Source organism: Girardinichthys multiradiatus, chromosome 13, assembly GCF_021462225.1.
Source record: "Girardinichthys multiradiatus isolate DD_20200921_A chromosome 13, DD_fGirMul_XY1, whole genome shotgun sequence".
Classification (NCBI taxonomy): Eukaryota; Metazoa; Chordata; class Actinopteri; order Cyprinodontiformes; family Goodeidae; genus Girardinichthys; species Girardinichthys multiradiatus.
Window position 1 is genome coordinate 64,416 of NC_061806.1, and position 12,394 is coordinate 76,809.

The 12,394-nt window shown below is 38.9% G+C and overlaps 1 protein-coding gene across 6 annotated transcripts in view; it reads right to left on the reverse strand.

The window, feature by feature from the left end:
• Positions 1 to 12,394, reverse strand: part of phactr4a (phosphatase and actin regulator 4a) — a 41,781-nt gene that overhangs the window by 14,251 nt on the left and 15,136 nt on the right. For 3 of the 6 annotated variants that reach the window (XM_047383689.1, XM_047383688.1, XM_047383690.1), the window contains 3 exons: positions 3,258 to 3,428; positions 3,084 to 3,164; positions 1,840 to 3,000 (listed from right to left, as the gene is read on the reverse strand). In XM_047383689.1, coding sequence (XP_047239645.1) covers positions 1,840 to 3,000; positions 3,084 to 3,164; positions 3,258 to 3,428 — 1,413 coding nt within the window. Of the gene's footprint in view, positions 1 to 1,839; positions 3,001 to 3,083; positions 3,165 to 3,257; positions 3,429 to 8,175; positions 8,465 to 10,850; positions 10,891 to 12,394 lie in introns of those variants that run through there. The other 3 variants (XM_047383687.1, XM_047383686.1, XM_047383691.1) reach the window with 3 other exon arrangements.

Below are 12,394 nucleotides of genomic sequence, written 5' to 3' on the forward strand. Positions count from 1 at the left end.
ACCTTTGTACACTGTCACATTACAACCACAAACTTCAAGGTATTTTGGGGGGATTTTATGTGAAATAATATAAAGTAGTGCATAATTGTTAAGTAGAAGACATGGATCTAGACATGGATTTCAAAATCTGGGATGTGTACCATGTCATTTATATCTACTCGCTTAACTCTGATGCGTCTATGTCCGGCCAACCAGCTGCCTTCACAAGTCACCCAAGTACTAAACAATCCACCTTTGTGTAGTTTAATCTCAGTATAAATTCAGTAGTTCAGCACCTGAACACCTGAATTTATACTGAAACAAACAGCTGATAGCCCAATGATAAACCTGTGAGAGGTTTAAGGAAGGGTAATCCCCTGCTTTACAATATTTAAGCCACGTATTTATTTTTATACAAAAATTGAAAGAGTATGGCACAACTGCAAACCTAGCAAGACAAGGCCATCCACCTGAACAGATAGTTTTACTGCAGTAAAACATGCTGGTAGCAGTAACATGCTGTGGAGATGCTTTTCTTTAGCAGAGATTGAGAATCTGGTGTTACTTAAAAACCAGATAAAACTAAATCTAAATACAGAGCAATCCCAAGATAAAACCTGTTAAAGACTACAAAACACAACTGGAGGGGCAACCTAAATGTACAACAAGAGCTACAGTACAATAGTTTAACTCCAGTCCTCCAGGGCCAGCATCATGCGATGTTAAAATGTGCACCTGAATCAAATAATGAGATAATCAGCGGAGCTCTGTGGAACTTGATTACATGCTAAGGAGGCAATTTAACCGTTTGATTCGGGTGTCTTGGACTATAGACACATCTGAACAGCAGCCTTCAAGGACTGGAGTTTGACACCCCTGGTTTATCTCAAAACATATACATGTGTTAGAATGGCCCAGTCAAAGCCCAGATTTTCCAACTGAGAATTTCTGGCAAGACTTAATAATTGCTGTTTACCAATCAGCATGATTATACAGCTTGATTTTTTCCAAATGAGATCTGATGTGTTTCCAAAGTGGTCCCTTAAGTTTTCTGAGCAGTGTCATCATGCATTAGTGTGCAGTACAGAAACTGCAGGTTTGACAACAGCAAAAGTTACATTTGCTGGCAATGTTTAACAGTTGAGTAAAAAAAAACTTCAGCCAAGAGCCTGTACCTTCTTAGTGTTTTATGCTTGGAGTGAAAAGGTAGAAAAGGCTGAATTTTATGGAACAGGAGGAACCACCTTTATCTTTGAACAATTGCATGCATGAGCACACACTCTCCTTACAGTAACAGAAAATAGGCTGTACTGAAGTAGGAAAAAGTGCCTTGCTCACACTTTTGGTAAATAAGTTCAATGTTCTAATCTTTTCTCAGAACTGTGTGAACAATTTGAATAAAACTCGTCTAAGTGCAGATGCTAAATTACGTTTTATAGAGGCACAGCTAAAACAGCTCTCGCTAGTTACACCCTTGGAATACAGACTTAACTTTAACGTAATTAAACTCAAAAGCAGAGTTAAAAAGGTTTATATAAAGTTCTAACTGTAGTTATGGCAACATTTACTTTTATTATGTTGGAACACAAATGAGGAAAACAATCAAAACAACTCAGAATGTGTTTTCTGACGCCATCACTTAGGATCTTCAGAACAAATGTTTTTTATTTGAAACAGTTTAGCTTTTATTGCTTGAAGAATTTATAGTTTGGGTTAAAATAAACAAGAATTCCTTTAGGAGATGGCTAGATTGAAAAATAGACGAAATGTTAGTGAAGTGCTAGCCATACTCCTAGACCAAATTTGTAAGATCTTCCAAAAGTCCCATGATAATTCGGACAAATAGGACAATTTCCTTACCTGAGCGATCTCGGAATTCTACGTGTGGTTTGTATCTGGGTAGTGTAGTTCTTCGGTCAGCGTCTACTGGTGAGGAAGCACTCTTGTCTTCATCTGAGGAGCTCCTCTGCAGAGGACGCAAGTCCATGTCAGAGACTGAACGTGAGACATCAGGCAAGATTCTTGGCATTCTCTCACGTTCATCTTCATGTTTCTTTGTCCGGTCGTCCCGTTTGTTACGGCCATCATCTCTCTCCAGTTGAGCATATCTCCTCTCCCTTTCTTCTCTTACTCTGTCCTCTTTTCTATCATCTCTATTCTCTTTTCTTTCACGCTCAAGCCATTGCTCTTTGTCATCTTTTCTCTCCTTGTCATCAATCTCTCTCCTTTCCCTTTCATTCCGTTCCCTATCCTTTCGTTCCCTCTCTTCTCTGTCCCTCCGTTCTCTCTCTTCATGATCTCTCTTTTCCTTCTCATTCTTATTCCGATCCTTCCTCTCCCTCTCGTCCCGATCCCTCCTCTCTTCCCGATCCCGATCTCTCTTCTCGTCCCGGTTCCGATCTCTCTTTTCGTCCCGGTCCCGATCTCTCTTTTCGTCCCGGTCCCGATCTCTCTTCTCGTCCCGATCTCTCTTTTCGTCCCGATCTCTCTTCTCGTCCCGGTCCCGATCTCTCCTCTCCCTCTCATCCCGATCTCTCTGATCTCGAATTTGTCTGTCTGTTTTTTCATCTTTTCTTTCTCTTTTCTCCTCTCTACGGTCAACTCCCCCTTCCCTTTCTTTTTCGTCTCGCCAGTCCCTTCTTTCCATTCCTTCCCTGTCCATCCTTCCTCTGTCCTCTCTGTTATCTTGGCCATCCCTCTTCTTGTCTCTACGGTATTTATCATCTTGTGGAGGGAAATATCCTCTCTTATCATTATCTGAGGGAATGCGGATTCGTCTGTCTACATCCAAAGGCAACTTTGCATAACTGTCCACATCCAGAGGCGCCCTGTTACTTCTAGAAGCATCCGATGACACTCTGCTTCGACGTTCTTCTCCTTGAGGATGCCTAATGGGATTCGCCTTGATGTCAGAGTCTCTAGACACTCTACTTCCTCCTTCTGACACCCAGTCTGCATCTATTGGTATGGGGTGCCCATTTTTCACTGGTGGATCTTTGGAGTTGATTTCATTATTACTCCCTAACCATATGTAAAGAAAAGAAATAGCATATGAGCAATTAACCTTTTTTCTAATTAACTAAAACACTTTCAAGCAGACCTACCATTTTCTGGGATCTCCTTTAAAACTCCTCTAGCAATCAACTCTTGGCGGGATTTTCTCACAGAAATCTTTCTTTCCAATTCTGAAGGAGGAATACCGCACATATAAATGGAGTAAGTAGTCTATCAAACACAATACAAGTAACTATTGTAGCGCAATACTGCAGCCAGCATACCTTTAGATGTTTCAGTGAACTTCTCACTTGGCTTCTTCTTCTTAAATTTAAAAGGCTTGAAGAACTTCCCCATTTTTGCAAATTTGCCTTTCCGCTTTGCTGTGGGTGCTCCACCTCCAGAATTTCCTTCTTCAGCTCCTGGTGTGCTCTGCTGCAAGTCAACCTCATCATCTGTATGAGCATGACAAAAACAACAATGATTGAGTTGGCCAAAGCATGTAAAACATTTATTTAAAACTATTCATTTCAATTGTAGTGACAGAGAAATTATGTGGAACAAGTGCAAAGTACCACGTCTGACAAACCTTCGTATTCTTTGTGATTATGACACAAACTAAAATCTGAGATGACTTCAATCTGTGATCACATTTGTATAACACTTAGGACTCTTTCACACTGCAGGCAAATGTGGCCCAAATTTTAGTGACCACGTCAGTCTTAAGTGTGAACATTCAGATCTGGCACCTATATGATTTTTTTTCAAGTCAGATTTGAGCCACTTCCATATGTGGTCCTGAATCTGACTAATATCTAATATTTTTTAATGTGACTCCAGTGGGAACAACCAAGGCGGATTTGATGTGATTTTGACCTCACTTTCCATTGATAATTAACTTTACACCGACGGGAAGTGATAGCAGTTAGCAAGATGGATGAGAGTTGCAATAATGCTGGACAGTAGAGGGACAGCAAGATATTAGACCTCATTATTAAATCAACTGACACCTTTTTTCAAGCCAAATTAGGATTTGGATCATCGTCCCCGCATCCAAACTGGCCTCTCTGATAATTTGGTAGCAAAAGCTCCACAAAATACCAATGTTTCACAATCAGTATGTTTTATTTGTGCGTTTCCTACTCAGCACCTGCTGATACATTAAACGGCTTCCGTCAGACAGGCACTTCACAAAGGCAATAACACTTGTTTGGTGGACCAAAGTGTGCTGTGTTTGACATCATTTGCGCATGTGGTTCAGTTTGGAACCACAAACAGTTAACATTCAAGTCAGATATAGGCAACATTTTAAAAGTAATGTGAACGACGATGCCAAAAAATCTGATTTTAGAAAAAAAATCTGAATTGAGCATCAAGACCTACAGTGTGAATGTAGCCTTAGGCACAAATGAGTACAGCTACCATTATAGATCAAGAGTCCATGGTTAGAGACAAGGCTTTAATAAAACTTGGTCAACATGCAGGGAAAAAAAATATCTCTAAGGGCTTTAAAACAAAACAATGCAGCATAGTTTGTATAGTAAAAAAGAAAACATTTCACATTTAGGCCAGGCCTAAGCTGCTGACACTTATTAGTACTTTTCTAATTGCCAGTGATTGCTTTTAGCATACTACTCTGACTTTCAAGAGGACAACTTTAAATATTCTTTCTTTAAAATGGGCCTTTAACAGTGCTTCAAGAAAAACTCAAATATAGATTAAAAGGCAGGTCAAAACAAGCAAGTACATGAATGTTAAGTTAGGTGTGACAAAAAAATCTAAAGACAGTCTTCTGCTTAATCAAAAGCCTAGGCGAGCATGTGGGTGTGAAACAACTGCTTTAATTCTTTAGTGTACAACACAGCTAGACGGTAAGTACTGAGTCACAACTCCAGAGTGGAAATTCCTAAACAGGCTTGTTGCTGCAAGGTTGAGCAAACTGACCTTAAACTGAATCTGATCTAAGAAATAGAAGTGAAAACCATGTTCATTTTAAAGTAACACAAATGTATTTATGAATTCCTATATTCTTGTACAAAAAGGATGAAACACAAAACAACACACCCCAATCCAAATTATTCTAAATGTATTGCAACAAGCCAACTAAAAATAACAAAAACCACATTCCCTTTTTGAATATTGTACAAATGCCCACACATAGGCCCTGGCTGGTTGAGGTTTTAAACCACAAACATTTGCTCTTATATCGTCTCCATTTCTTTAAAAGTACTTTAAACCACAGAGTCAGTTTGCCAGTGTTCCCCACCCCCCACCTGTTGCTGTACATTGCTCTTCAGTTGGCATAAAAAAACCTAATCAACAGTGTTTAAAAAAAATTAAAGGCAGGTGATTTTCTTTAAATGTTTTGTCAAAATATTAACGGAAAATATATAAACTTTTCTTCATTAGAATACAGAACAAACATTTAATGACTAAATATAAATATATTTCTATATGCACAACTATGCTCCTAGCCTCAGAGACCCTTTGAGCACAGTGTGTGCAGCAAGTAATGCAACAAACTGTGCAGAAAACAAAGTTATAATTTGTCACTGTTTACGAGTTCAATAAAGGTTTTCCAAATCATCGTCAAGAGAATGACAGATGTTGAAACTATAGAAGCACTGTGGAACTTGGCAATAAATATCTTCAGCATGTAAATACTTCAACTGGTTTTCAGAAAATTCATCATCGCTTTGGTTCTGTTCAATACGTTGCTTAAATAGTTGGTCAGTTTTAAAGGCTGAGCTCCTGCAGCAGAGAAGCAGGTGGATTAAGAAAAGGCTGGGATGGAGCTCGACGTTACTGCCCCGACAAAAATGAATACACTAATCATTTCTAACTTTATTGTAACTTTTTTAAATGCTGTGGAGTTCCGTGGAGGACTGCAGATCTTTGATAACTAAAACATTTGAGTTAACGTTCGAGTTAACTTGCTGCACCCTGCTATGGCAGCTGTGGCTATTCTTGGCCTTTACTGGAAAGACTGAGAATTGTGTCAATATTTGGCCCTAAACCTTAACTAGAGGAATACAGAAATATGCCTAATAAGCAGATCAAGAGACATACCAGTGACACTGGGTGTTTGGTCACTAAGCACATTTCAGCAACAGGACAATTCAAAGTGTTTTATATAATGAAAACATGAGAAAAGAAAACACATAGGAAAAAAGTTCTGGAAATTTGGTACAGATTAGTGGAGCATAAGAACCAAGGTTTTAATAGTTTTGCAGCTTTCATTAGTTTTTATTTAGTTTTGACTTCACATTTTCATCTCTATTTTAGTTTTAATTAGTTTTTAGCATTATTTTGCTAGTTTAGTTTTTATTTTTTGAAAATACTTAGTTTCAGTTAAATTTTTATTAGTTTCAGTTAAAGTTTTTGTCTTTTCTTCTGAAATCAAACCCAGGGACATTTTCCAGCTCAGAGAAATAAAATAAAATAATTAAATGTTATCAAGATATAATGGAAGCATTGGCACAGTTACAGTTTCATTTATTTTAAAATATACATTCATAATTAACCTATAATAATCAAGTGTAATAGCAGGAATGTCTATCCACACTGTTGTTAGCATTTCCTAAGAATTTTAAAACAAATAAATAGCAGTAGTAATGTCTGTCTTCTTTCCTTTCCTCCTTTTTCTAACATTTCTGTTCTTTCCTTGCTCTTAGCTTTACTTTTCTATCTTCTCTCTAACTTTTCCAATTTTTCTCTGGTCTTTCACTCTTTTTCAGTCTTTCTATTTTCCTCCTCTCTTCTCTTCTCTGAGATGTTCACTATTCTAAAACCGAGGCAAAATTACTATTTAAATATTAATATAAGATTTTTGGTTTAGATACCCTTTAGAAGTTGGTTATTTTAAGATACTAGGAAACTAGGATAATCCTAATATAATCCTATACACATTAACTTTTCTTTATTATTTAACTATTTTTCTCAGTTGATGAAATACCAAAACTGCCATATTTAGCAAAAACATTTAACTTTGAGCTGCAGGCTCATACAACAGAAGAAATACACATTTAAACAGGTGATTCTCTCCCTCCTCATCATTCTCAGTTCATGCCTCTTTCCTTCACTTTCCCTGTTACAGACTCCTTTCAGTAGCTTTCATATGTCCAAACTGAGTGGAATCACCCCTTAGCCTGAGTTCACAAACCACTATAATAAATTTGCCAAACAATTGATAACTCAGAAAATATAAACTAAAAGGTCACCAATCAATTATATTACATCCTACTTTGGACACATCCTTGTTGACACTGTAGCTCAACTTTCCCAAATCATGAAGTTGTTTTAATAATTCTGTTATCATATCTCAGCTGCAGGTACTCTCTGTGCTCTTGTCTTCCTATTTGTTGTTCTGTTCATTCATAAAACCTTGGTTTAGAGTCTTCTTTGGCTACAGACATGTTTTTCCCCCAGAAACCAAGAACTGACAGATGAGTTATTTTAAGTAATTTGCTTGTATAAACCATCCTCAAGCAGAAATGCTCATTAGAACCTGAGCCTTCAGTAAAAACACATTCATCTGTCAACACTCAGCCATTTAAACACAGCATGCTGATAAAAGCATGGGCACTGCACCGGCCAGCTGGCACTTATCTAACTCCCTGCTGTCCTATGGTCAAGCTCCACCTGACTCATGCCAATCACATGACATGTTGAAACCAAATATGCAGAATAGCAAACCAAAGTCAAAAAAACACCAGGGCTGGTGAGCAAATATGTAACCAGGATAGTATTGTTGAGTAGCAGTTCAGTTTAATAATCCTCCTTAACTTACACAGAGTCAGTAAATACCCAAGTGGAATATTAAAATAGACACAGATAGCCTGTACAAAGTAGACTAATAAGAACCGTATACAAATAACTGAAAGAAAATATGAGGACACTTGACTGCTGTTGGTCCCTTCAATAGTGTTCTAATATCTGCTTTTACAAGGACAGAGTGAGTTGTGTGCAAACAGAGAGAGGTTTGTGTGGTTTGTGCGTTTCACAATCACCACATTCCATCTGCATGCATTCTTCTCCACCTGTCTGTACCTGCCACCCTCCAGTTTGCCCCTGCTTTAGAAACACCTGCTCGTCTTTAAGCTCTTGATGGCTCTTAGCTCTGTAAAGTGAAAGAACACCTGACAGGTTGTTTCCTTGTCTAGATTCTGTCACATTTATGTTCTGACAGGCTCCATGGCTTACCGGGTTTGTGTCTGGCTGGTTGCTGGGCCACAGTCTCGCTGCTAGCATTTTGTCCCATGCTATGGCTCCCGTCCCCGCCTGGTCTGCCAGGCGCTGCCTTACTTGAGGCACGCCGAAGGACAGGAAAATCGTACTCCAACACACTCCTCTCCAAACAGACCAAACTACTGTAACTACTGTCTTGACTGCTCACTTGAGGTGTTCAGTGTCTCTTGGTTGTAGAGTCATGCCCTCCCCCTTCCTTCAGCTTGTATTATTTGGTTTCTCTCTCCCTCTCGTCCTCCCTCCTTCCTTCCTTCGTCTTCTCGCTTTAAAACACAAACATGCTGCCTCACTCAGCACTTAGGTCCCTCCCTTTTTGTAGCTCTGACTTTGTAAATAAGGTATGCAGGAAAGGTAGTCCGGCAGAGATGCCATTCATTTCCAGAAGTGGATTTTTCAGGGGCAAAGTTCAAAGCAGGCAGGCTTTGAGGTTTGACTGGTCTAGCCACTGGGCCTTGAGGGATTTGCAATGCATTGCCCCCCATCACCACCCTGCACATCCTCTGTTGTTAGCCCCATTACTCAGAGAAAAAAAAAAACTACTCCCTAAGGGGATATGGGCGGACTCTGCAGGCTGAGGTAACCTGAGAAGCACAAGGTGAGCAAGACCAAGCAGGAGCCCAGTGACAGAAGAGGAAATGATACAATGTAGGTGTACTGTCCTCTGAAGATTGTCCTTTTAAACCTGAAACAATGTGTAAAATGATGACTATGTTGCAGATTAGCAACTTGATTTTTCTTGGTACAGTTCCCTTTCTCTTATTGAAATTTAACAACCAGAGGTGGAAATTAGACAACTAAGCATGGGCTGGTAGGAGACTCTCAAAGTATGATGACACCACTGTTCTATGATATTTACACAAAACGTTAACACAAAAATTGATAGTATGATGTAATCATTTTTAATTAAAACAAAGAAACAAATAATCCTACTGCTGCAAAAACAATAGAACATAATTTCAGTTAGAATAATGTTATCTATAACATTTATTTATTATTTGCAATTTAATACATTGACGTAACCAAAAATAAAGAATGAACACCCGCCATCTTTAGTTGTAGTTTTCAAGGGCCATTTGAGCAGATTGTAACATTCTGATACCAGGTCAGGTTTTCTGCTACAGTAGCCAGTTAACAGGCATGTCACTCTTTAATCACCAACTCAGTTTTGACTCACTGTATTTTTCCACAACCAAAACTATTTCTAAATTGCCAAATTTGTCTTTGTTGTAAAGGAAAAACCTCAGGCTTTCAGTGGGTGATAAAGACTCAAGGTTTTCTTTTTCATGCATAGAGCCAAATGTTTTGCAGCTCTTCATACTGTATCCCTTTAAATCAGTGTTGTTCGGTCCTCAAGGCTCAGTGTCCTGTATGTCTTAGAGATTTCCCTGGTTTAACCCACTTGATTGGATAACCCTGGCGCATAGTTGGGTAGTATGCACAGAAACCACGAGCAGCAGAGAATGTTGCTGTTGTTGATTCTGTCTTTACATTGTCTGTTGTTAGATGTGTTTTGATAGAAATTGTGTGCTTTACTTATTTAGTTTTTACTTTGTTTGTTACTCACTGAGCAAAATTTCTCTGTTGGGACAATACAGCATCTGTTCTGAATCAAATGAATGCTTTACTACCAGGCCACTGCAGGGTTGCTGAAAGGCTGATTAGGTAACGTAAACATTTGAATCAGCTGTGTTGAATCAGGGCCAAAACTAAAGCATGCAGGACAGTTGTCTTTGAGGACTGGAGTTGGACATCAATGCTTTAAGTCTTCCTCAAATGCAAAGCAAATTACACCACTAAACTGTCTAACTGCCTCAATTACACAATCAGAGACAGACAGGGTTCATCTATCGAGGAGACTGGATTATATAAAACAGATTGCAACAGTAAATTAATCACTTTGTGAAATGCAGGATTTGTAAATAAAAGCGAAGAAAGGCGGGTGTTAGGTCGTTAAATAACCTGAATTTATTTTACAGAATTTGATGGAAGTAAGCCCGACAGTGAAAATAATCCAGTAGGTTCCCTTATCATCATGCTTATGTTTCTCATCTGATATCAAGTTATACTGCATTACTCTTGTTCCCTCTACAGTTCACATAAAGTGGTGCAACACAGCGATATATCCATGACTCAAGAATGTGTGGAATGCAAGATTACAAGGTAGCAATTAAGACAACAGTTCAGGAAAACCAGGGTAAATAAAGAGGTATGACGGGATTTGTTGTGCTATTCATGTTTCCATGATATGGAAACCTACGGCTCCTCCCAACAAAACCCATGATCTCCGTGGACCTGGATTTGTCAGTAATTGTTGCTGATCAACAACTGTGTGTTTAGATCAGAAAGGTCCAGTTTCACACAGAGCTGAAAAGGAAGTCCAGTTTATTTTTACTGCTTGGCCAAATGTCCAGACAGAGATGAGTTCATCAAGCTTCCTTAAGCTGTCCTCACCATGGCCCTCGTATTACTAAAGCGTTCATGGCACCCTGCCCTGCTTCATCATTGTGTGTCAAGAAAACAGAGGAAGAGCTAACTATCAGTACTGACTCAGATGGTCTATTTAAATACAACAGGCACAAGAAAAGTCAAGAATATTCGTCATCATATATTCAAAAAATGGGTTTACTTACAAATATATTGAGACTGCACAGACATCCCAAACGTTTCACCACAACTGCTTCAACTACACTGCAATGACTGAGCTAGAAGAAGAGCTTGGTTGCAATGTGAGTGTGGAGTGATACATTGAGCTTGTTAAATGATTGAGGTCAAATGATTCAAGGCTATGTGTGGCTGTAACAGAAACCAGCAGTGTTGCTACAAGCACGTGTGTGTGCTCAGGGTGAGGACCCATCAGGAGGTTTCAGTGATAAAACGTGCACTGCGTCACATTGCCAAACCCTTAACCCCAAATGCATTCTGCTGCGACAACCTGAAAGTGCCGAGCAATCACACACGAAAAGTCAATTAAGAGCTTTTTGGGAAGTATGACTAGCATGCATTATCTTGTCTACATTTTCCACAGAAAAAAACAATCCTTCCAACAGTGTTTTACTGAAGGTATCTCCAGGTGCTTTTTGTCTAAGGCATACAGGGTCAAAACTGTACATACAACAGGCTCAAATATATACTGAATATATAGTATAATATTCCATGACGGGCTGACCTTAAACTCATGCTTTCTGTAGTCATCAACTATGGAGCTAAATTGGTTTGTTCAAAAGAAAAAAATTTAAACCTGAAAAATTATTTTCAACCTCCCCAAAAAACGGGGTTAGGGTTAGGGAAACTGGGAAAAAAAAAAAAACGTTCAAAACTACTTTTCAGATTCAAGTTTTGTTTTTCGAACTTGCAGATTTTTTTTTCGGCTTCAAACATCTGGCCCTGTTTTGGTGTGGGGGGCGGGGCCTCAGATCACAGGGTGCAGAATTATGACTGACAGCTCATGACAGCGGCTGAACAATATATTCCCATCTGTTGCATTCAGGGACCGTGGGAACTGGAATTATCTGTAATACATCGTCGATATTCTATATATATATATGTGATTGGTTTTGAAAGATAACATGCTTCACCGATAGAAGCAGCTTACTTGAATACACGACGCGCATCTGGAGAAAATAGGATCTTGACAGATTTGCATAGCATTTTAAGTCCGTGTTGGAGATTTCCCATGCTCTCGACATAAAGCAAAAGAACCGCCAGACTAAGTGGCGTGAATGAAACCAGATGCAAAACGAGCTGGTATTTTCCAAATATCCTTGCATAATTAAGCCTGGACTTGTTTTCACATGGACTGGACCCGGGTTTCGGTTTCTGGTGCATTTTTGATTAAAACGTATTTGGTCTTCATTCAGTGAAGTGACTCACAGCCAGTGTCAAACTGGCATACGGGGCAACTGGGGAAACCCCGAGGGACCACTGGCTTAGTGGGACGGTGGTTCACATTAGCCCATGAAGTGAATCACCGTTTTTATATATATATATATATATATATATATATATATACAGTACAGACCAAATGTTTGGACACACCTTCTCATTCAAAGAGTTGTCTTTATTTTCATGACTGAATATTGTAGCTTCACACTGAAGGCATCAAAACTATGAATTAACACATGTGGAATTATATACTGAACAAAAAAGTGTGAAACAACTGAAAATATGTCATATA